Consider the following 26533-nt stretch of genomic DNA (forward strand, 5'->3'; position numbering starts at 1 on the left):
ATACTGAAACCCGATGCAGTCCCATGATACTGAAGCCCGATGCAGTCCCATGATACTGAAGCCCGATGCAGTCCCATGATACTGAAGCCCGATGCAGTCCCATGATACTGAAACCCGATGCAGTCCCATGATACTGAAGCCCGATGCAGTCCCATGATACTGAAACCAGATGCAGTCCCATGATACTGAAGCCCGATGCAGTCCCATGATACTGAAACCCGATGCAGTCCCATGATACTGAAGCCCGATGCAGTCCCATGATACTGAAGCCCGATGCAGTCCCATGATACTGAAGCCCGATGCAGTCCCATGATACTGAAGCCCGATGCAGTCCCATGATACTGAAGCCCGATGCAGTCCCATGATACTGAAGCCCGATGCAGTCCCATGATACTGAAACCCGATGCAGTCCCATGATACTGAAACCCGATGCAGTCCCATGATACTGAAGCCTGATGCAGTCCCATGATACTGAAGCCCGATGCAGTCCCATGATACTGAAGCCCGATGCAGTCCCTTGATACTGAAACCCGATGCAGTCCCATGATACTGAAGCCCGATGCAGTCCCATGATACTGAAGCCCGATGCAGTCCCATGATACTGAAGCCCGATGCAGTCCCATGATACTGAAGCCCGATGCAGTCCCATCACTTGAGTTGCCACTGACAGTCTCAGCAGCAAGGGTGGATCATCATGTAGGTAGCTAACATAGAATAGTAGAGATTATTAGCTAACTATCAAGCTCATTTATTTGTCAATGAGCTAAGGTTATATTTACGACACAAACCTTCATATCCTGGGTGGAAAAACGTTGTTTCGGCCCACCAAGAAAGGAGTTTTGGAAGGCAATAAGAGTGTCGAATGAATGAATGTCTTATTTGCTACATGAGGTTTATTCCATTGAATAGAAGTTTGGTAATGCTTAAAACCTCCACAGGATCACATTTCCACAAACTTCAAAGTGTTTCCTTTCAAATGGTTTCAAGAAAATGCATATCCTTGCTTCAAGTAGTTACATTTTGGTATGTCATTTCAGGCGAAAATGGAAAAATAGGGTCCAATCCTTATTAACCTACGAGACAGAGCTATCTTTTTGATCTGGTGTTTTCCTTGATATTAAAATACAGAAATGTATATTGGTGGGATGTAGGCTAAATATGATTCATTTGTAGGTAGTCACAAACTAATTGAAGTCAAAGCTTATTTAATTCTGTTGTTTTATATCCAACAGTCTTATGATCAGCTCCAAGAGGTCACTTTACAGAGAAACTGACTTGAGAAATATAATTTCTAAACAAATGTTTATGAAGTAATTGGAGATGTCAGGGAACTTGTTGCACATTTTGGTAACCTGTGGTAACCTGTACATTTAATAGGCCACTCATAATAGGTATAGACTATTGCCCTCAAACGCACCTTACACCTTACCTACAAACGCACCTTAGGAACTTCCACACGGGAAAGGTTTTCACACAGGAAAGGATTTCTGCAGCGCTGCCTGTAGGCTAGTTTGGCAGTGTTGGTGACCACGGGAACATCTGCAGGAAAGGTTTTAAAAATCTATTCATGTTGACAAGAAGTTACATAGCTTTACTATTTACATTGCAAACATAATTTGTAAGTAGTTGGGGAAATACGTTCTTGAAACAATCCAAGAGACAATAGCAAAGCTATCAACATGAATTAGAACAGATGTGCCTTATCCTCGTAAACCTCTTCAAACAGTGATTTATCCTGCATTGATCCCATTAGCAACGGCTTTATCAAAGAGTATCTTTAGCTATACAGAGAGCTACAGTAGCCTATCAGGGATGAATACAGAACAAACCACATCATATCTGTCTGACTTATACGTTTATGAGGATACAGCAACTGTTCTGTTCTACAAAGGAAATATCTGTTTACTCTTTGTCAACTATAATGGCACTTTGCAAGCTAGTTGTCATTTTGTTTTTACAACATTCTCACTGTCTATCGGAGTGTGTGTCTGTGTCTGCCTGAGTGCCCGTGTTTCATAGCGACTCGTGCTACGAGACAGATCATGGGAGACAATGCTTGTGAAAGGGTTGAACATTTTGGAATATTGTTGGGACGTTGAGTGCCCATCGTCTCAAAACAATTTTGGCCAAAATCCTTGCAGACTCAAGGGATCAGTATTGAACACATCAGCAAGTGTCCACTTGATAAAGGGCTTAGGGGCCAAGTGTTCGTACAGCTTGCATTGACATTAGCTAAGCTACCTAGCTAACTAGCACTCACATCAAGCTATCTTAGCTAATATATTTAGCTAGCAGACCCAGATTGGAAGATAGGAAAGCTACATCCAAACATTGCCAGTATGTGCTCATAAGATATACATAAATTGTTTACCATTCCCATACAGATTGGAGTGAATGTTGAATTTGATCCATTTGTCTATCTCCATTTTTACTCTCCATCCGTAAACCAAGAATCAGCTTCATGTCGATTGCCTGAATAGTCAACAAGAAAAACACAGCGGTATGTGAAGCATGGGACCAACACTTTACATGTGTTGGGGCAGTAGGTGTATCAATAGGTGTGTCAGTCTGAGCTCATTATAATATTGCTCCCTGCACCCCTCTAATCCAAGGATACAGATGCACTGATAGGCTCAGATGAGAATTAGGGTTAATTGTTTCTCAAATTCTGAATCATTTTAATCTGTAACAAATATTATTGCTGCTGTTTTTTGATCACTGTGAGACTATTTCATCTGGGAAATAGGATCCCTGTTTATTCCCTTTATGTATTGTGTGTAATAGCACTGATAAAGTTTACACTGAGATCTACTCTCCTCCTCCTTGGGCACGCCAACCTGAGTGAGCTGATTGTTTCATGTGTGTATATGATTATTGTGTATGCTACAACGTAGAACACTAAAATGTTGCTATGGAAACTTAATCTGGAGATGTATCCATGCGTATTTCCCTGAAAGTATAAAATGGTCTGTTTTGCAGAGACCATTGAAAGAAACTGACCCTGTTTGGAATGTAAAATTATTAAATTGTTGAATATCCTGTGGAGACTAAAACTCAATTTTGCACTCAATGTCACACTTGAGAAACATGTAAATGTAGAGAGAAATCAGCAAGAAAAACACTTGATACTGTGGAGGATTGAGAAGTAGCCAAAAGTCTGACCTCTGGTCATACTTGAAATACAACAATCAATTCTAGAGTTACAGTAGCTGTAGTTTGGAAACCAAAGAGACAACATGCTTCGAGAGGCTAGTCAAAGAACACATCAAATCCTCCCTCCCTGACATACTCAACCCTCTCCAATTTGCCTACCGCCCTGACAGATCCGCAGACGATGCAATCGCACTGCACACTGCCCTTACCCACCTGGACAAAAGGAATGCATATGTGAGGATGCTGTTCGTCAACTGCAGCTCTCCTTCAAAACCATATTACCCTCTGAGCACAACACCACAAGCTCACCACAAACACCTCCCTGTGTAACTGGGTATTGAACTTCCTGACGGGCCATATCACATGCGCTGAATACAACAGGTGTATGTAGACATTACCGATATCAATAAAATATATCAAATAAAATATACTAAAGAAAGAAAAAAGTAACACAATAAAATAACAATAACGAGGATACTGTATGTACAGGGATACCAGTACTGACTCAATGTGCGGGGATACAGGTTATTCGAGGTAAATTGAGGTAATATGTACATATAGGTAGGGGTAAAGTGACTATGCACACTAGTAGAAAGAGGAGGGAGGGAAGCGCTACTAAGGTACACAATAGTACATTTTGGTAGATAGAAGGTGCTCTTTGGTAAAAGGGGTAAATTGGTCATTAAAAAGAAAGGAGGACCAACTCTTCATATAATTAATTAAAATGCCTTTATTTGTATGGCATGTTCAATAGAAACAACGTTTTTTTTTAAACGACGCGTTTCGGCTAAATGGCCTTCGTCAGGGAGTAGATAATATTACCTCCTCCATACTGATCCTCAACACGAGGGCCCCTCCCCTCCTGCACTTCCTGTATACCCACGACTGCATGGTCTCACACAGTTCCAACTTCATCATCAAGTTTGCTGACGACACGACAATAGTCGGCCTGATTACCGACAACGATGAGACGGCCTACAGAGAGGAGGTAAGCTCTCCGATGGCGTGGTGCTAGGTAAACAACCTCTCCCTGCACGACAGTGACTCTTCAACCTCATTAGTCTGAAGAAATTTGGCCTTTCCCCGAGGGCCATCACAGTGTTCTACAGGAGCATTTGTACAACAACTCCGATGCCGAGGCTCTACAGAGGTTTGTAAGCTCAGCCGAACGCACCAATAGGTGCACACCGCCTGCCCTTGAGCACACCTACAACACCAGGTGTCGCAGGCAAGCCAAGAAGATCATCAAGGACCTCAGCCACCCGAGCCACAGCCTGTTCTCCCCGCCTCCATCACTCAGGTGATATTAGCATGTAAATGGGGCAAACAAAAATTCTGTTTTTTTCGTTGCATGCCAGCGAAGCCACTGCACAATACGACAACAAACAATACGTTGATTGCACTATAATGGTGACAAACGGTGCCTACAAACTGTTAGGGCCTACCTAAAGTCCCAACTGTTAGAGCCTACCTAAAGTCCCAACTGTTAGGGCCTACCTAAAGTCCCAACTGTTAGAGCCTACCTAAAGTCCCAACTGTTAGGGCCTACCTAAAGTCCCAACTGTTAGAGCCTACCTAAAGTCCCAACTGTTAGGGCCGACCTAAAGTCCCAACTGTTAGGGCCTACCTAAAGTCCCAACTGTTAGGGCCTACCTAAAGTCCAAACTGTTAGGGCCTACCTAAAGTCCCAACTGTTAGGGCCTACCTAAAGTCCCAACTGTTAGGACCTACCTAAAGTCCCAACTGTTAGGGCCTACCTAAAGTCCCAACTGTTAGGGCCTACCTAAAGTCCCAACTTGCAAAGCTTACAAGACAATTTTGGACCTTGTGCTGTGCTCACTTTAACAGGAAGATGGCGCGGCCGTCCTTCTTGTGGGCAAATTTTGTCTTCAAACTTTGTCATCAAAGTCTGGCATTCTCTGGATTTATGGTGCTTTCAAGACTACTAGAAGCTCTGAAAAAAAAAGTTGAATCATGATGTCAGTGATCTTCAGGTTGGAGCTCCAGAAAGAGGCCAGAGTTCCCGACTTGGAATTCCGAGTTGGATTTTCCCAGTCAGAGATTGGATTTTTCAGAGTTCACAGTTGTTTTGAATTCACTGGGGTCTTTGATTTCCCATTTCCAAGTTTTTGCTTTTCAACGCTAGCAGTTAGCCACTGATTCCTTCCAAACCACTCATTGTTGAATTTGTGATTTCCAACTCGTTGTGTAATGTTTAGTGTATGTCCAATGGCCGATGAGCACCAATATGTTTGATCCATAATTTATCTTCATATGCCAAGGATTCAAAAGGAATTGCCAGTAGATTGTCGACGTAATTCATGATCATGACGGCTTGTCCAACACGCTAGCTAAGATTTTGAAAGTATGATGTTCACATGATCATTCCAATCAAAGCTACGGCAGAAATGATTTGACTTCATTTTATCTGTGGCCAATGACCTTAGGCCTTCTTGATGGGCACTTCTAATGTACATCTACCTGAGCACACAAGGGGCTTGAATATTCTAGCTCATCCCATAGTGTCCCTATGAGTGACAGAACACTGAGCCAATCACGGTGAAACTAGAGAATATTACCAACCCCTATGCTCCGTATTTTTCGTTGGCTGCTCCACAATGAAATAGGGTGCAGGCCAGGCAGCAGGCTGTTAGCCAGCTATTACCATTGAGACCGTGTCTGTGCCTCGATCTAGGTTGGGCAGAACTAAACATGGCATTGTTCGCCTTAGCAATCTCACTGGAATAAAGACCTACCCCATTCCTGTCATTATTGAAAGAGACGGTGAAATCTCAACTCTCATAATAGGTCTAGTTAAGGTAAGATCCCCCACTTCCAATACAGTTATAGTCAATTAACTAATCACTGATCACAATCTTGATGTGATTGGCCTGACGGAAACATGGCTTAAACATGAGGAATGTGCTATGTTAACTGAGGCCTCTCCTGGTTACGCTAGTGACCATAACCCCGTGTATCCCACAAAAGCGAATTTGTTGCTAACATTTACGATAGCAAATTTCAATTTACCCCCCAAACAATTACTGTGTTTTCATCTTTTGAGCTTCTAGTCATGAAGTCTATGCAGACTACTCAATCACTTTTTTTAGATACTGTTTACAGGCCTCCTGGGACGTGGAAAAGATGGAAAAGTCCACAGACCCAACAGAGCCATCATTGCCCAACATGTCTCCGGACCTACTCACTGACATAGTCATGCTCTGGACCTAGTTTTGTCCCGTGGAATAAATATTGTGGATCTTAATGTTTTTCCTCATAATACTGGACTATCGGACCACCATTTTGTTATGTTTGGAATGGCAATATATAATCGGCTCAGACCCCAACCAAGGATCATCAAAAGCTGTGCTATAAATTCTCGGACAACTCAAAGATTCCTAGATGGCCTTCAAGACTCCCTTCACCTACCCAAGGATTTCAGAGTACAAACATTGGTTACCCTGTAGCGGGGTGCGTAATTGGTGGCAGAGAAGTCAGGCGCAGGAGAGCAGAACTGGGTGATAACCAGAGATTTATTAAGCAAAACAAATGGCACGTGCACAAGCACTACAATAAACAATCCCACACAAAGACATGGGGGGAACAGAGGGTTAAATATACAACAAGTAATTGAGGGAATTAAAACCAGGTGTGAGGAAAAACAAGACAAAACACATGGAAAATGAAAAGTGGATTGATAATGGCTAGAAGCCCGGCGATGCCGACCGCCGAGCGCCACCTGAACAAGGAGAGGACCTTACTTCGGTGGAAGTCGTGACATACCCCTGAGAAACTACATTTAACCTTGCGTAATACCCTAGATGCAGTCGCACCCTTAATAACTAAACATGTTTTTCATAAGAAACTAGCTCCCTGGTATACAGAAAATTGGAACAGAAATGGCGTTACACCAAACTGGAAGTCTTCCGACTAGCTTGGAAAGACAGTACCGTGCAGTATCGAAGAGCCCTCACTGCTGCTCAATCATCCTATTTTTCCAACTTAATTAAGGAGAATAAAGCTAACTTAAAAGCAGCATTCCCCAAGAGAGGATCGCTTTCACTTCAGCAGTGATAAATTCATGAACTTCTTCGACGAAAAGATCATGATCATTAGAAAGCAAATTATGGTCTCCTCTTTAAATCTGCGTATTTCTGCAAAGCTCAGTTGTCCTGAGTATGCACAACATTGCAAGGACCTAGGATCAAGGGAAACACTCAATTTAAAAAAAATATATATCTCTTGACACATTGATGAAAATAGTCATGGCCTCTAAACCTTCAAGCTGCATACTGGACCATATTACAACTAAACTACTGAAAGAGCTGCTTCCTGTGCTTGGCCATTCTATGTTGAACATAATAAACGGCTTCCTATCCTATGTGTACCAAACTCACTAAAAGTGGCAGTAATAAAGCCTCTCTTGAAAAAGCCAAACCTTAGCTCAGAAAATATTAAAAACGATCAGCCTATATCGAATCTCCCATTTATCTCAAACATTTTGCGCAGCAACTCATTGCCTTCCTGAAGAAAAACAATGTATATGAAATGCTTCAGTTTGGTTTTTGACCCCATCATAGCACTGAGACTGCACTCGTGAAGGTGGTAAATTACCTTTTAATTAGCGTCAGACCAAGGCTCTGCATCTCTCCTCGTGCTCCTAGACCTCAGTGCTGCTTTTGATACCATCGATCACTGCATTCTTTTGGAGAGATTGGAAACCCAAATTTGTCTACACGGACAAGTTCTGGCATGGTTTAGATCAACTCAACTCAACTCAAATCAACTGTACATTTTGGTGTTCCTCAAGGTTTTGTTTTATGACCACTATTGTTTTCACTATAAATTTAACCTCTTGGTGATGTCATTCGGAAACATAATGTTAACTTTCACTGCTATGCTGACAATACACAGCTGTAGCTTTCGATGAAACATGGTGAAGCCCCAAAATGTCCCTCCCTTGAAGCCTGTGTTTCAGGCATAAGGAAGTGGAAGATGGCAAATGTTTTACTTTTAAACTCGGACAAAATAGAGATGCTAGTCTAGGTCCCAAGAAACAAAGAAATCTTCTGTTGGATCTGACAATTCATCTTGATGGCTGAACAGTCGTCTCAAACAAAACTGTGAAGGACCTCGGTGTTACTCTGGACGCTGATCTCTCTTTTGACGAACATATCAAGACTTTTTCAAGGACAGCTTTTTTCCATCTACTAATATTGCCACTAATATTGCCAAAATCAGAAACTTTTTGTCCATAAATGTTGTAGAAAAATGCTTTTGTCACTTCTAGACTAGACTACTGCAATGTTCTACTTTCCGGATACCCGGATAAAACACAGTTAGTGCTAAACACGGCTGCTAGAATCTTGACTAGAATATTACTCCAGTACTAGCCTCTGGCTTCTTGTCAAGGCAAGGGCTGTTTTCAAGGTTTTACTGCTAACCTACAAATATTACATGGGCTTGCTCCCACCTATCTTTCTGATTTGGTCCTGCCATACATACCTACAGTACACATACGCTACAGTCACAAGACGCAGGCCTCATTATTGTTCCTAGAATTTCTAAGCAAACAGCTGGAGGCAGGGCTTTCTCCTATAGAGCTCAATTTTTATGGAATGGTCTGCCTATCTATGTGAAGACTCATCTCTTCAGTAGGTCCTATGAGTAAGTGTAGTCTGGCCCAGGAATGTGAAGGTGAACGGAAAGGCACTGGAGCGACAAACCACCCTTGCTGTCTCTGCCTGGCCAGTTCCCCTCTCTCCACTGGGATTCTCTGCCTCTAACTTTATTACGGGGGCTGAGTCACTGGCTTACTGGTTTTCTTCCATGCCGTCCCTAGGAGGGAAGCATCACTTGAGTGGGTTGAGTCACTGACGTGATCTTCCTGTCCGGGTTGGTGCCTGCCTCGGGTTTGTGCCGTGGGGGAGATCTTCATGGGCTATACTTGGCCTTGTCTCAGGGTAGTAAGTTGGTGGTTGAAGATATTTTAAATTTTTTATTTCACCTTTATTTAACCAGGTAGGCTAGTTGAGAACAAGTTCTCATTTGCAACTGCGACCTGGCCAAGATAAAGCATAGCAGTGTGAACAGACAACACAGAGTTACACATGGAGTAAACAATTAACAAGTCAATAACACAGTAGAAAAAAAGGGGAGTCTATATACATTGTGTGCAAAAGGCATGAGGAGGTAGGCGAATAATTACAATTTTGCAGATTAACACTGGAGTGATAAATGATCAGATGGTCATGTACAGGTAGAGATATTGGTGTGCAAAAGAGCAGAAAAGTAAATAAATAAATAAAAACAGTATGGGGATGAGGTAGGTAAAAATGGGTGGGCTATTTACCGATAGACTATGTACAGCTGCAGCGATCGGTTAGCTGCTCAGATAGCAGATGTTTGAAGTTGGTGAGGGAGATGAAAGTCTCCAACTTCAGCGATTTTTGCAATTCGTTCCAGTCACAGGCAGCAGAGAACTGGAACGAAAGGCGGCCAAATGAGGTGTTGGCTTTAGGGATGATCAGTGAGATACACCTGCTGGAGCGCGTGCTACGGATGGGTGTTGCCATCGTGACCAGTGAACTGAGATAAGGCGGAGCTTTACCTAGCATGGACTTGTAGATGACCTGGAGCCAGTGGGTCTGGCGACGAATATGTAGCGAGGGCCAGCCGACTAGAGCATACAAGTCGCAGTGGTGGGTGGTATAAGGTGCTTTAGTGACAAAGCGGATGGCACTGTGATAAACTGCATCCAGTTTGCTGAGTAGAGTGTTGGAAGCAATTTTGTAGATGACATCGCCGAAGTCGAGGATCGGTAGGATAGTCAGTTTTACTAGGGTAAGTTTGGCGGCGTGAGTGAAGGAGGCTTTGTTGCGGAATAGAAAGCCGACTCTTGATTTGATTTTCGATTGGAGATGTTTGATATGAGTCTGGAAGGAGAGTTTACAGTCTAGCCAGACACCTAGGTACTTATAGATGTCCACATATTCAAGGTCGGAACCATCCAGGGTGGTGATGCTGGTCAGGCGTGCAGGTGCAGGCAGAGAACGGTTGAAAAGCATGCATTTGGTTTTACTAGCGTTTAAGAGTAGTTGGAGGCCACGGAAGGAGTGTTGTATGGCATTGAAGCTCGTTTGGAGGTTAGATAGCACAGTGTCCAAGGACGGGCCGGAAGTATATAGAATGGTGTCGTCTGCGTAGAGGTGGATCAGGGAATCGCCCGCAGCAAGAGCAACATCATTGATATATACAGAGAAAAGAGTCGGCCCGAGGATGGAACCCTGTGGCACCCCCATAGAGACTGCCAGAGGACCGGACAGCATGCCCTCCGATTTGACACACTGAACTCTGTCTGCAAAGTAATTGGTGAACCAGGCAAGGCAGTCATTCGAAAAACCGAGGCTACTGAGTCTGCCGATAAGAATATGGTGATTGACAGAGTCGAAAGCCTTGGCAAGGTCGATGAAGACGGCTGCACAGTCCTGTCTTTAATCGATGGCGGTTATGATATCGTTTAGTACCTTGAGCGTGGCTGAGGTGCACCCGTGACCGGCTCGGAAACCAGATTGCACAGCGGAGAAGGTACGGTGGGATTCGAGATGGTCAGTGACCTGTTTGTTGACTTGGCTTTCGAAGACCTTAGATAGGCAGGGCAGGATGGATATAGGTCTGTAACAGTTTGGGTCCAGGGTGTCTCCCCCTTTGAAGAGGGGGATGACTGCGGCAGCTTTCCAATCCTTGGGGATCTCAGACGATATGAAAGAGAGGTTGAACAGGCTGGTAATACGGGTTGCGACAATGGCGGAGGATAGTTTCAGAAATAGAGGGTCCAGATTGTCAAGCCCAGCTGATTTGTACGGGTCCAGGTTTTGCAGCTCTTTCAGAACATCTGCTATCTGGATTTGGGTAAAGGAGAACCTGGAGAGGCTTGGGCGAGTAGCTGCGGGGGGGCGGAGCTGTTGGCCGAGGTTGGAGTAGCCAGGCGGAAGGCATGGCCAGCTGTTGAGAAATGCTTGTTGAAGTTTTCGATAATCATGGATTTATCGGTGGTGACCGTGTTACCTAGCCTCAGTTCAGTGGGCAGCTGGGAGGATGTGCTCTTGTTCTCCATGGACTTCACAGTGTCCCAGAACTTTTTGGAGTTGGAGCTACAGGATGCAAACTTCTGCCTGAAGAAGCTGGCCTTAGCTTTCCTGACTGACTGCGTGTATTGGTTCCTGACTTCCCTGAACAGTTGCATATCGCGGGGAGTATTCGATGCTATTGCAGTCCGCCACAGGATATTTTTGTGCTGGTCGAGGGCAGTCAGGTCTGGAGTGAACCAAGGGCTATATCTGTTCTTAGTTCTGCATTTTTTGAATGGAGCATGCTTATCTAAAATGGTGAGGAAGTTACTTTTAAAGAATGACCAGGCATCCTCAACTGACTGGAGGAGGTCAATGTCCTTCCAGGATACCCGGGCCAGGTCGATTAGAAAGGCCTGCTCACAGAAGTGTTTTAGGGAGCGTTTGACAGTGATGAGGGGTGGTCGTTTGACTGCGGCTCCGTAGCGGATACAGGCAATGAGGCAGTGATCGCTGAGATCCTGGTTGAAGACAGCGGAGGTGTATTTGGAGGGCCAGTTGGTCAGGATGACGTCTATGAGGGTGCCCTTGTTTACAGATTTAGGGTTGTACCTGGTGGGTTCCTTGATGATTTGTGTGAGATTGAGGGCATCTAGCTTAGATTGTAGGACTGGCGGGGTGTTAAGCATATCCCAGTTTAGGTCACCTAACAGAACAAACTTTGAAGCTAGATGGGGGGCGATCAATTCACAAATGGTGTCCAGGGCACAGCTGGGAGCTGAGGGGGGTTGGTAGCAGGCGGCAACAGTGAGAGACTTATTTCTGGAGAGAGTAATATTCTAAATTAGTAGTTCGAACTGTTTGGGTATGGACCTGGAAAGTAGGTGGGGTTATACCCTGCCTGGTTGGCCCTGTCCGAGGGTATCGTCGGACGAGGCCACAGTGTCTCCCGACCCGTCTTGTCTCAGCCACCAGCATTTATGCTGCAGTAGTTTATGTGTCGGGGGGCTAGGGCCAGTCTGTTATATCTGGAGTATTTCACCTCTTATCCGGTGTCCTGTGTGAATTTAAGTATGCTCCCTCTAATTCACTCTCTCTCTCTTTCTCTCTTTTCTTGCAGGACCTGAGCCTAGGACCATGCCTCAGGACTACCTGGCCTGATGATTCCTTGCTGTCCCCAGTCCACCTGGCCGTGCTGCTGCTCCAGTTTCAACTGTTCTGCCTGCGGCTATGGAACCCTGACCTTTTCACCGGACCTGCTGTTTTTCACTATCTCTCTACCGCACCTGCTGTCTCTAACTCTACATGATCAGCTATGAAAAGCCAACTGACATTTTCTCCTGAGGTGCTGATCTGTTGCACCCTCTGCAACCACTGTGATTATTATTGTTTGACCCTGCTGGTCATCTATGAATGTTTGAACATCTTGGCCATGTACTGTTATAATCTCCCATCGTCACAGCCAGAAGAGGACTGGCCACCACTCAGAGCCAGGTCCCTCTCTAGGTTTCTTCCTAGGTTCCTGCCTTTCTTTTTTTTCATAGCCACCATGCTTCTACATCTGCGATTCTTGCTGTTTGGGGTTTTAGGGTGGGTTTCTGTATAGCACTTTGTGACATCGGCTGATGTAAAAATGACTTTATAAATACATTTGATTGGTTGATTGACTGAAACATCTGAATTTTGGAGCTGCATTACTCAAAAAAGCAAAAAAATAGAATATTTGTATGCGGCTTTATTAACTCAATGATAGTTGTTTTTAAACATTGTTTGCAAACTGATATGAGACATGTATTAATGCCAAAATAATATGCAGGTGGGGCTCTGCTCCAGCGGCCCTGAATGACGGGTCGACACTGGACGCAGGCAGTATAGGAGCATCAAGTAAAAACTAACCAATAGCTTCTACCCCCACACAAGCAGACTGCTGAATGGGCAACCTGCTCCCCCACTCCCCACAGAGTTGCAAATATGTACAGTACCAGTCAAAATTTGAACACCTACTCATTCAAGGGTTTTTCTTATTTTTTTAAACTATTTTCTACATTGTAGAATAATAGTGAAGACATCAAAACTATGAAATAACACATATGTAATAATGTAGTCACCAAAAGTGTTTTAGATTTTAGATTCTTCAAAGTAGCCACCTTTTGGCTTGATGACAGCTTTCCAACCTCTTGGAATTCTCTCAACCAGCTTCACCTGGAATGCTTTTCCAACAGTCTTGAAGGACTTCCCAAATATGCTGAGCAATTGTTGGCTGCTTTTCCTTCGCTCTGCGGTCCAACTCATCCCAAACCATCTCAATTGGGTTGAGGTCGGGTGATTGTAGATGCCAGGTCACCTAATGCCATGCTCAATCACTCTATTTGGTGAAATAGCCCTTACACCGCCTGGAGGTGTGTTTTTTTTGGTCATTGTCCTGTTGAAAAACAAATGATAGTTCCACTAAGTGCAAACCAGATGGGATGGTGTATCACTGCAGAATGCTGTGGTAGCCATGCTGGTTAAGTGTGTATTGAATTCTAAATAAATTACAGACAGTGTCACCAGCAAAGCACCCCCACCTCCTCCTCCATGCTTCACAGTTGGAACCACACACGCGGAGATCTTCCGTTAACCTACTCTGTGTCTCACAAAGAAACGGCGGTTGGAACCAAAAATCAAACATTTCCTCCAGTCTTATGTAAATTGCTCATGTTTCTTGTGCCAAGGAAGTCTCATGATGCTTGTAACTAAACCAAATTAGATCATTTTAAGAGTGTTCTACATGTCAGTTGTGATCTCTATAAGCTTCAATATGAGGTCCTAAAACTTGCATGAAAATGCGAGGTAAGTTGTGCCAAGAGACCATTTTTTGGAGGGACAGCCTATGTTTTCAAAACTGTAATGTTTACATTATTTCTGATTATATCCATGGATGCACAACATCCTGAAATATATGTATTGTATATTTCTTTATTAGAAACAATACTATGTTTCCCTTGACGGAGTGATGCTGAATGTAAAAAATGGCTCAACTTACCCCACTCACCCCTACAGGGTCCCTTCAAACCATACTCTACCAGAGCTGACCCACTGGGCTTTGGCGAATTCTGGATTTTTCCATATCTGCATCCCAAATACCAGGCTATTCATGGCTGGTATGAACAGAACTGCAATTGATCATTGATGTTTTATTGAAAAAAGAACAATATAATAAATCGCTTGTACAATAATAATAACAATAATATTATGAATAATATAAAACTCTGTACATTCCGTTGTTCTGCAGTACAACTGGAAGACTCTGATACAAAATGACTGGAACAGGGAGGGCGGGGTTCTATGTACAAGAAACGGGTCACTGTAGCCTAACGGCCTTGAATCGTTGATTCAAAATAAAGAAATAGGAGATAGATTTGTCATAATGCAAACTCTACAGGCTTTCAATACACCTTATTAACATGCCTGGGATACAGTACTGTTGGCTTATTAAACCATGTTTGCCAATCCAAGATTCCCTAGTAAAACAACAAACAACTTATAATGAAACATAAAATGATATTTGATAACAAGGCATGGCAATCCATAGACCTACTCTGGATATAAATATGAATGCATGAAACAGCAAAGATAGGGTATGACAGAGGGGTATATGTACTGTATTTTATTCCCTCCTTATTTAAAGAGCCTATAGGTGAAGATGTGCTATTTTTGTGATGGCAGAATAGTGGACGATTGTAAAGTACTAAGAAAAAAAAAAGGATGTTTTGTTGTTTTACTTAAAAATGATTAAAAAAAAATTAAAAAAAGAGAGAAGTATTGTAACACTGTTATGTTCTGAGCATCTCGCCTTAACAACATGCTACTGGTCTCATCTAGGGCCTAGAACCTGGCTTGTATGTTTAGATTTGAATATGAAAACGATGGAAAAACCTTACAGAAGCCCGGGCATCATAAGGGCCATATATAACTGTGTTTATCATGACGGTTACCACGGTGATATTGATTAATTAAGTTCTAGCAACATCTACACTGTATACACGGGTTAGAAAATAAATATTTTGTCTTGATAAAAAAAAAAAAATTACTTCAAAAATACTATAATTCTACCACTTATAACAAATGGATGAGACACATACTTATAATCATAATAATAATAATATTTGGCGTCTTCTGTTATCAAACCCTACAAAATGCAACAAATGTAGCAGCACTTTTTTTTAAAGAACATTCGTATGCTAATTTTCACTCCTCCCTTGTCTTGTCGGTGTTGTTTGTTCAGTTCTGCTTCACTTTCGAATACTAATACCGCCCTGCTAATTTCCTTCAAACAAAACAGGCAAGTTTCTATTGATTTGACCAGCAATGAACTGTCAGTTATGTTGTATGTCTGTTATGAGACCGGCTCATTACCAACAGCACATACAACATGACCATATATCTGCTTTGGATACGTACAGTATGGATGAATGCTAATAGTTCAGAAACATTTCTCTAATTGATCATTTGATCCAGTTTTTATTGCACTACTTTACAATGGCTGCATAGTATGTTTTCTCCGATAGTAGGAATGTCTCTCTACATTGAGCTACATTTCCTTGGATGTAATTCACCAAAGATCACCAGTTGACTGCAACACGACGGTCTATTCTAAAACAGTTTGCATACACTGCAAAAGATGGAGAAAAAAAAAGGTTTCGTTGCAAAGCTGTACTGCATCTTTAATTGTTTGGATTAACATTCCGAAACTTTAGAGTTCTTTGGAGCTGGGTGCCCAGGATCAATTCAAAGTGCAAATTAGCTAAATAAAAATAATATTTGGTTTTCACAGAGCAGAACTTTCTAAATCTCTCTGTTACTCTATGGGTAGGCATCTTTGCAAGTTTCCCCTTCGAGTTTCTCTGAAACGAGAAAGTAGAGACTTTGATTATAGCAGCAGTTGTTTTATATACTACAAGGCAGACAATTGAAATACAACCGTTGTTCTCATCTTGTTCATGATTTGCTGGACAGATAAACAGAGAGACATGCCTGCTATTTTCAAGTCATCGTAGCTAACACCCATTCCAATATGTTATACAGATGCACATTCCTTTCTATACATAGATGCTAAAGTGATACATACATTTCATTTTCTTGTGGGAAACCTTTTTCAAAAAATATTTTCCTTCCTATCTGCACGTATTTCATAGTGCTGTGCTTGCTGTAATATGCAATTACATTGTTTTAAAAAAGTCCCCAGCTATCCCCTTCCCACAGCAGTACCGTCGACATGAACCTGTCCTTCACCCAAGGCCCAGCTCAATGTCCTTTACCCAATGTCCAGCTCAGCTCAATGTCCTTTACACTAGGCCCAGCTCAGCTCAATGTGCCATTTATAACAACTAGATGGGATTCTAGAATCAGAATCTTCTTCTCTGTGAGGTGATCTGCAGTCTCTGCACAGTCATATTTCAGATTCTCGTCTCAGGGGCCTGGACTCTAGTGGCACAGTGGCCTGGTGATGCTCTGAGTCTGACATATTGTCTGTCTGGGTTACATCTGGGCCCACGCTACCCCCGTTCCCCTCGTCCATCTCCTCTTTGTTAGTCAACGCCACCTCGTTCTCGTAACAGAAGGAGTTGGAGCTGGACAGGATGTATTTTTTCTCGGCCAGGTCTCTGGCACTGCACAGCGGGGTACTGGGAACCTCGTAAGTCTTATGAAAACGAGAGTAGTCCACCTTGTAGTAGCTCTTCTCCTCGAAGAGCACCGGCTCGAAGCGGTGGCCCCACAGGATCTCGCTGGCCAGGTAGGAGCTGCGGCACTGGGTGGTCATGGCCGTGGCCTCCACCATCCCTTCCAGGATCACCACAATCTCGAACTCGGACGTCTCCAGCTCTTGCTTGCTCATGTTATAGAATGGGCTGTCCTCGTCGATCTCGTGGACGATGGTGATGGGCGACACCAGGAAGATACGGTCGACTCCGCTGTCGAAGCCCACATCAATGTCCATCTGGTCCAGAGGGATGAACTCCCCTTCTGCAGTGGTGCGCGACTTGAGGAGGTGGGCACGCACGTGGGCCTCCACCAGGTGGCTTTTCCTCAGGTTGCCCACGCGCCACATCAGACACAGCTTGTTGTCCCTCATGGCCACTGTAGCGTTGTGGCTGAACACCAGCGTCTCGTTCCTCTTCTTGGGCTTGGCCATCTTGGCCATGACGGCACCGATGATGAAGGCGTCGATAATGCAGCCCACAATGCTCTGGAAGACCACCATGAAGACCGCCACAGGACACTCGTCGGTGACGTAGCGGTAGCCGTAGCCGATGGTGGTCTGGGTCTCGATGGAAAACAGGAAGGCTGCAGTGAAACTGCTCACATTGGAGACGCACTTCTGGGAGCCGTTCTCCAAGTCCCCGTGGAAGATGGCGACCAGCCAGAAGACGCAGCCGAAGAACAGCCACGACAGGAGGAAGGCAAGGCAGAAGATGACAAACATCCACCGCCAGCGGATGTCCACGCATGTCGTGAAGATGTCAGCGAGGTAACGCTGTCCTTTCTCGGACACATTGATGAACTGCACATTGCAGTGACCGTCCTTCTTGACGAAGCGGCTCTGGGGCTGGTGCCGCGTGTGCACCTTGCCCTTGCCATTCCCATACCCGTTGGGCACTGCCACGGTGGCCAACTTCATACCGTGCTCCTCGGTTGACACTATGCTGTAGCGGTTGGCTCGCACACTTCCCATCACCTCGTTCTGGTGGGAGGGCTGTGGCGCTGCTTCTGCTTTGGAAAACAGTCTGAGTTTCTTGAAAAAGCGTTGGAGAAACAGTTTTGAAACACTAACGGGACCAACTCAAGCAGAAAATGGGGTGGTGAAGTGAGGCGGACGAAGGAAAGGAGGGTGGAGGAGACAAAGCCTCTCTCTCGGTCTTCGACTGCCTCTAGCTTGACTGCAACCAGGGAGAGGTCCTTGGGGTTGAGTAGTGCTCTCTCATCAGGCAGCCGGACCTCACCAATGACATATGCTGAGGGAAAAAGAGAGAGAGAAAGGTTTTAGACTTGCTGATGAGTCATGATACATGAAATACCACCAACTGTCATGAAGATTACTTCAATATCCAATCGATTTCTCTGTCGTGTGTGAAGCCTGAGAAAACAATCAAATACTGTATACCCAAGAGCAAGAACAAGCACGTCTCCTCATGCCAACAATTTTTCATTCGGTTATGACAACAGTCGTATTTAACCCCTATCCTGGCTTCTCCACTCTCTACTGAGAGAGGTCAGGGAGCAATGTGAGCGATGTCCCACTGATGGTCAGTCACAAAGCATACTTGTTTTTTGTTGCCCACAGAGTGTCGACACGATCATTTCCCGTTGGATTGTGGGTTGCGGGGCCTCTACGGGATCAAGTGCACTCATGACTTCTTTGGAACCCCCCCCCCCCCCCCCCCCCCAGCCGGACCGCTACTGTTTCCAAAAAAAATAAGAAAGAGAAATGATAACTGATCGAGCTCAGACGCACGTATAACCATTGTAATTTCTTATTTCTGGGGAACAACGACAGACAGCACATTACTTGCAAGAGGAAGTAACAGTCTTGTTAAAGCAACAAATGAACGATTGCCTTCAGTTTAATACTCCTTTACAAGTAGACCCGTCACTTCCATTCTGTGATGACAGTCTTACTGTCTGTCACACCAGCCTGTTTGACAAATTATACGGTGCGTGAACCAATCCTACTGCCTCATTACCCACTGGTGCGTTCTTAATACCCATTTTCACATACCTTGCTAATCACAACCTTGGAAAATGTTTTGTTGCTTGAATGTAAACTACAGTACCACATCATTTGGCCAACCGACCGAACGGGCTCGTTTCTCGAATGTCACTTATTGGGGTTCTGGAAACTTTCTAAGGCTCAAGATTGGTGTTTTCAGGTTGTAATGAGGTACGTTAATGGGGTGTCAATTGTACAGAAATATTATTCCATTTTCTGTGTGACTTGATTATATTCATATTTGTGGAGACTTTCCGATTAGTGATAACTTGACTTAGGACACTAGACCTACATGACCTACATGCATGGAAACATACTGCACGTATATTACACTGAACTGAGTTACAATTTATATAAGGAAATCAGTCCATTTAAATTAATTAAATATGCCGTAATCTATGGATTTCACACGACTGGGCAGGGCCGTAACCATAGGTGGGCCTTGGCTCAAATCAGAATGAGTTTTTGCCAACAAAAGGGCTTTATTACAGACAGAAATACTCCTCAGTTTCATCAGCTGTCTGGGTGGCTGGTCTCAGATGATCCTGCAGGTAAAGAAGCCGGATGTGGAGGTCCTGGGCTGGTGTGGTTACACGTTGTGAGGTCGGTTGGACATACTGCCAAATTCTCGAAAATGACATTGGAGGCGGCTTATGATAGAGAAATTAACATTCAATTCCCTGTCAACAGTTCCGGGTGACATTCCTGCAGTCAGCATGCCAATTGCACACTCCCTCAAAACTTGAGACATCTGTGGCAGTGTGTTGTGTGACAAAACTGCACATTTTAAAGTGGCCTTGTATTGTCCCTGGCACAAGGTGCACCTGTGTAACGATCATGCTGTTTAATCAGCTTCTTGATATGCCACACCTGTCAGGTGGATAGATTATCTTGGCAAAGGAGAAATACTTACTAACAAGGATGTAAACAGAGAAATACGCTTTTGGTGGATATGGAACCGTCCTGAGATCTTTTATTTCAGCTCATGAACCTCTCGTTCTCTCAAACAGAGAATCAGTGAACATAAAAGTTCAATCAGGAGAAACGACAGGGATTATCCAGTCGCAGTACATTTTAATGACTTAAAGCCTGATATTTCTACCTTGAGATTTTGTGGCATAGAGAAAGTTAAGATATCAGACAAGGGAGGTGATATCAATAATACTCTGAGTAAAAGAGAATGTTTGGGGATTTTCACCCTCCAGACATTATTTCCTAAAGGATCAAATAAAACTTGCTATGTCCTCATTGTGGTTTTTCAGACGTGTTTAATACGTCTTATTTACACACTTTATTTGAATATTTATGATATGCGTATTGTTATATTTGGTAGCACTTATGTTTTTCCTTCTCCTCCAACCCCATTCGATGTGTGGAACGGATGTGGGCGGGGCTAGGTCTACATAAGTGTGCACATTTTTATTTTAAATCACAAAAGCTCTGACGAAGGCCGTGAGGCCGATACGTAAAGCTTATTAAATATCAGTGATACTATCAAGAGCAGTGTGCGGTTTCCTTTTTCCTTCATTTCAGCTCATGAAACATGGGACCAACGCTTTACATGTTGCATTTATATGCTTGTTGAGTATAGTATAATGTGCAGAAATGAATATGAAATATTTTTTTACTGGGGGAAATCTCTCTCTCTGTCTCTGTCTCTGTCTCTCTCTCTCTCTCTCTCTTTCTCTGTCTCTCTCTCTCTTTCTGTCTCCCTCTCTTCTCTCTCTCTGGGTGTACTTGAGTACATCAGCATAGCTTGTTGACTCACAGAGTCCTCTGGGACTTCATATTCTCTCAGCAGCATAATGGCTGTCCTGTGAGGATTCTGTCTCTGGCACTACAGAAACACCACTCATTAGAGAGAGCCCTGCCTGCCTGTGTCTGAAGTGTTATACATGTTCTAGACCTCGCTGTCCTAGCAACCAACCATGGTTGCAACGAACACTGTGAACTCTTCTGTTATGTTTTTTTAGGGGTGGGGTGGGGTTATATCCCCCAAAAAATGTGTTTAGATTATTTAAAAAATACTTTTGGGAGATTTTGTGATATGAGAGTCAGTGATGAAAAGGTATGTGAGTGCGTGAGGAAAATATAGGGAATTTATTTGTGTTCTTTAACATGTAAAGTTTAAGAAATAGCTTTTCTTATTGTCGTTTAATATTAAAAGGATAAGATATAGCTTTTCTTCTTGCTCCCTTGCAAAACTGAAATCACTAAATATAATGATTTTGACTCGTGAACCGTGAATAGATATGAGCAGACTACAGTCTCTGTTAAGTCAATTTACAAATTTTCTCTAGTATGTAGACTGCCTTCAGATATTTCCCTTCATGTTTGTAAAAATTGTTTATAGAGTGGTATCTGCAGCATTAGCTCCTAGAATGTTTCCTTAACTCTCTCTCTCTCTTATTAACTTGTATCTCAAATAGCATGTTGGTGGTGAGTAGTCAGGAGGAACTCTCTCATCAAACATGGGCACTATTTTGGGAATTTGGGGAATTCTGGATTGTTGACAGTAATTACTAATTAGACATGCAAAGTCAGTCTACATCTCAACCTCTCCTCAATCAACACCAGTTAGGATGACTGTGCAGTTTACACAGTACATGAATAATAGGAGCTTTTCCCGCCAACTAAATAAGTATCTTTCCAACTTGTACTAGTCTGTTTTCTGACAGAGTGACGTGAATAGAAATTGATACGGCTATGTTTTGTTTGCTTTTGGGGGTTGAGAGGACACTTAATGGAAAATTATTACAGACATGTTGAATTTTGTATTGTCTTTTAGTAACATCAATAGATGCTATTTTCCCATCTGTTGCTATGACACCATGATAACAGAATGGAAAAACATGACTGTTTATTGTTCGGTTATATCCCCCTTTTTGATCAGTGGGATAATTATGTTCTGTGGAAAATGGAATCCCTCTGATCTCTGATTGAATTAGTACTGCTGGACTGGCCTAATCTGAGAGGTGTATATACGGTGCCAATATTCACACTGTGGAAACAATGTCATGGTTGAAGTGTCCTGCAGAAACATAATTTACAGAATGTATGGTAACTCCCTGACCCGCTGCCAGCGCACACGGTCATTTATGGTCACCTTGAGGATGGTCTTGTTGCAGTACACAAAAAGCTGTCTCATCTAGGACTACCATTTTAAAGGCCCAGTGGAGTCAAAAAACGTGATTTTCCTGTTTCATATATACATCTATTTTCACACTATGAGGTTAGAATAATACTGTGAAATTTGTGAAAATGATGATATTGCCCTTTTAGTGTAACAGCTGTTTGAAAAGACATTTCTGTCTGTTTCGGTGGAGTTTTGGCCTGATAAATGAGTTAATAGACCAATAAGAAAGAGAGTTCCAAACCTTTCTGCAAATAACAGCTAGTTTTCAGTTTCCCCTCCCCACTCAGACTACTCCCAGGCAGTCTTAGCTAAATTACTGCTTGAGAAATTGTTCTTTTGCTAAGAAGCTATTTTTTAAATATATTTTTTATCATTTCAATTGAAAACAATTGCAGTAAGTAATTGTTACCCAGTAATGATTTGATATTGAGATTATTCTTTTTTTTAAACGGTTGCATTGGACCTTTAATATAGAATACAGTATGTGGCTCCAGACTCCAAGCAGCACTCGACATGCCAACGAGAAACGCGAACAGGTGCGGGCTAAAAAACGTGAACCGACTGAGTGATGCAATCTCTCATACATCGTTCAAACATTCCATCCATACCGTTATAATTGTACATGAATGTACGTTTACATGGAAACAGATATACGATTAACACTGATTGCATGACAAATTGTAACTTTTGGGATGTTTCTGCCTGTTTGTGAGCAGTGTATTACATCATAACTGTATGAATCAGCCGGCGCATAAACATGGCATGTTTTTGCACTTAAAATGTATTATTATGGATTTAAACAGGTTGATGAAATGATATGCATTAATAAACAATAAAAAGTCCTGCTCTGCAAGCTTCTAGCCACAGTGGGTATGACTTTGTCTGAAAGTCGGCGGGGTGACTACAGCGCAGCGCATCCATTCAAAGGAGCGACTGTCCAAGTGCAACTAACCCAATATTCTCAAATATATAAAATAAACAGTAGTCTATGTTATGCAGCATCGTCAACTTCCCCATACGTTTGATACGAATTGCTACAAAGAGGTTGTTAAACCTTACCTGTTGCACATTTATAGACCGGGACAAAATCAAAAGTTAGTTGACATTATATTCCAGAAGATAAGTCCGCTGGTAAACACTCTTCAAAGCGTTTGTTTCTGTTTTGGATTTAATGTTGCCTTCTTGTTATGATGACAGCGAGAACTGAAACTGCCTCATGTCAATGAAATGACTGGTCTTAATAATGTGCTTAGCGAATAGTGCTCAAAGTAATTTAAATAGCGTATACCGGCATGCCCCGCCTTCTGGACCCTACCCAGCCAATAGTATTACGGAGAGGAAGAACGCGTTGAAGTAGGCTGATACATTTACACTGACGTATGAAACCGTGTGAGTGAAAATTCATAGGCTACAAACCGCAAGTAATGTTTTGGGAGACACATGTCAGGGGTTTGGATTGGAGGGTCATGCGTAACAACAAATGGGTTGTTTTTAGCGGTGCTTATTCATATTACTAATCGATTGTTCGTTTTTGGGTTGCCTGGGGCGGGGGGCGGGGGGGGGGGGGTCATCTCATTTTAGGCAGAACACAGGAACATAATTTTCCCCTTCGTGTATATTTTTCTAGTCTACAAAGGGGACAAATTATATATTTCATTTCAAGCAGACCACCATAGTCCCTGTGCCCATGAACGCCCAGGTAACCTGTGTATATCACTACCACCGTATCGCTCATATATACGTAGCTATGAAACGCTTTGAAAGGCTGGTCATGGCTCACATTGACGCCATCATTCCAGACACCCTGGACCCACTCCAGTTCGTATACTTCTCCAACAGTTTCACAGACACCACTATCTCTATTGCACTCCACACCTCTCCCATCTGGATAAGAGGAACACCTACACTGCAGCAAATTGCTGTACAGTTGTGACCAAAAGGTGTGAGAATGACACAAATATTAATTTTCACAAAGTTTGCTGCTTCAGTGTCTTTAGATATTTTTTGTCAGATGTTACTATGGAATACTGAAGTATAATTACAAGCATTTCATAAGTGTCAAAGTCTTTAATTGACAATTACATGAAGTTGATGCAAAGAGTCAATATTTGCAGTGTTGACCCTTCTTTTTCAAGACCTCTGCAATCCGCCCTGGCATGCTGTCAATGAACTTCTGGGCCACTGATGGCAGCGCATTCTTGTATAATCAATGCTTGGAGTTTGTCAGAATTTGTGGGTTTTTGTTTGTCCACCCGCCTCTTGAGGATTGACCACAAATTCTCAATGGGATTAAGGTCTGGGGAGTTTCCTGGCCATGGACCCAAAATGTTGATGTTTTGTTCCCCGATCTACTCACTTTTGCATTATGGCAAGTTGCTCCATCATGCTGGAAAAGGCATTGTTCGTCACCAAACTGTTCCTGGATGGTTTGGAGAAGTTGCTCTCGGAGGATGTGTTGGTACCATTCTTTATTCATGGGTGTGTTCTTAGGAAAAATTGTGAGTGAGCCCACTCCCTTGGCTGAGAAGCAACCCCACACATGAATGGTCTCAGGATGCTTTACTGTTGGCATGACACAGGACTGATGGTAGCGCTCAGCTTGTCTTCTCTAGACAAGCTTTTTTCTCAATGCCCCAAACAATCGGAAAGGGGATTCATCAAAGAAAATGACTTTACCTCAGTCCTCAGCAGTCCAATCCCTGTACCGTTTGCAGAATATCAGTCTGTCCCTGATGTTTTTCCTTGAGAGAAGAGGCTTCTTTGCTGCCCTTCTTGACACCAGGCCATCCTCCAAAAGTCTTTGCCTCACTGTGCGTGCAAATTAACTCACACCTGCCTGCTGCCATTCCTGAGCAAGCTCTGTACTGGTGGTGCCCCAATCCCGCAGCTGAATCAACTTTAGGAGATGGTCCTAGCGCTTGCTGGACTTTCTTGGGCGCCCTGAAGCCTTCTTCACAACAATTGAACTGCTCTCCTTGAAGTTCTTGATGATCCGATAAATGGTTGATTTAGGTGCAATCTTACTGGCAGCAATATCTTTGCCTGTGAAGCTCTTTTTGTGCAAAGCAATGGTGACGGCACGTGTTTCCTTGCAGGTAACCATGGTTGACAGAGGAAGAACAATGATTCCATGCACCACCCTCCTTTTGAAGCTTCCAGTCTGTTATTCGAACTCAATCAGCATGACATAGTGATTTCCAGCCTTGTCCTCGTCAACACTCACACCTGTGTTAACGAGAGAATCACTGACATGATGTCAGCTGGTCCTTTTGTGGCAGAGCTGAAATGCAGTGGAAATGTTTTTTTGTGGATTCAGTAAATTTTTCATGGCAAAGAGGGAATTTGCAATTAATTTCAATTAATCTGATCACTCTTCATACCATTCTGGAGTATATGCAAATTGCCATCATACAAACTGAGGCAGCAGACGTTGTGAAAACTAATATTTGTGTCATTCTTAAAACTTTTGGCCACGACTGTACATTTACAGCAAGATGGTTTACAGTCAGCTACTGCAACTTTATATTACAGTGTTGTACTGTAAAGAGTAATGCATTATGGTGTCTCAATGGCGTTCCGCTACACTGCTGAAAAATAACAGTAAAGTACTGTATTACCTGTTTTGCTGTATATTTAAAGCAGCATACTGTGCGTTGTGAGAAAATGTGGGAAATAATCTCTGGCTCATTAACATATTTCAAGACATGCCTTGTACAATGTTACATGTATTGCATTTGTGAGAATGCTGTACCCCACATAATACAGTACCATACTGTATATTTGTCTTCTACGGTCTTTACTGTAATTCATTACCACCCGACAGATCACAGTACCGTACTGTAGTTTGGGAATCTAAAAACCCTGTTGTGTAAATCTACAGTAAATTGCTAGCTATTATGCTGCCAGTAATTAACTGTAATTCAGTTCCATCCCTACAGTGCCGTAACCTTTCGTGGATGCTGGTATTGGTGTGGCTCATTTAACACATAATGAGGCGTCCCTTGTAAGTGGCTACACTTGCACATGTTGGTGAGACTGATGTACCAATTTAAGTGATATGTGGTAGTCGTTCCCTAACAATTAAATGTACTGAACAAAAAATTGAAATGCAAAATGTAAAGTGTTGGTCCCATGTTTCATGAGCTGAAATAAAAGATCCCAGAATTTTTCCAGGTGCACAAAAAGCGTATTTTTCTCAGTTTTTGTGTACAAATGTTTGTTACATCCCTGTTAGTGCACATTTCTCCTTTGCCAAGATAATACACCTAACAGGTGTGGCATATCAATAAGCTGATTAGACAGGTGCACCTTGTGCTGGAGACAATAAAAGGCCATTCTAAAATGTGCAGTTTTGTCACACAACACAATGCCACAGATGTTTCACATTTTGAAGGAGTGTGAAATTGGCATGCTGACTGCAGGAAT

The 26533-nt window shown here is 43.0% G+C and overlaps 1 protein-coding gene across 1 annotated transcript; it reads right to left on the minus strand.

The window, feature by feature from the left end:
* Positions 1 to 14383: 14383 nt before the first annotated feature.
* On the minus strand, positions 14384 to 23357 carry LOC109870508 (inward rectifier potassium channel 2-like). Its single transcript, XM_020461032.2, has 2 exons — positions 23168 to 23357; positions 14384 to 18217 (listed from the first exon to the last, which is right to left on the minus strand). The coding sequence occupies exon 2, from the start codon at positions 17935 to 17937 to the stop codon at positions 16654 to 16656; it is 1284 nt and encodes a 427-aa protein (XP_020316621.1). The 5' UTR covers positions 17938 to 18217; positions 23168 to 23357; the 3' UTR covers positions 14384 to 16653.
* Between the last annotated feature and the right edge of the window lie 3176 nt (positions 23358 to 26533).

Source organism: Oncorhynchus kisutch, linkage group LG25 (genome assembly GCF_002021735.2).
Source record: "Oncorhynchus kisutch isolate 150728-3 linkage group LG25, Okis_V2, whole genome shotgun sequence".
Lineage (NCBI taxonomy): Eukaryota > Metazoa > Chordata > Actinopteri > Salmoniformes > Salmonidae > Oncorhynchus > Oncorhynchus kisutch.

What these genes read in the sequence shown, in the direction of transcription:
- LOC109870508 (XM_020461032.2), bottom strand. Translation starts at nt 17,937, where the DNA reads ATGGGAAGTGTGCGAGCCAACCGCTACAGCATAGTGTCAACCGAGGAG.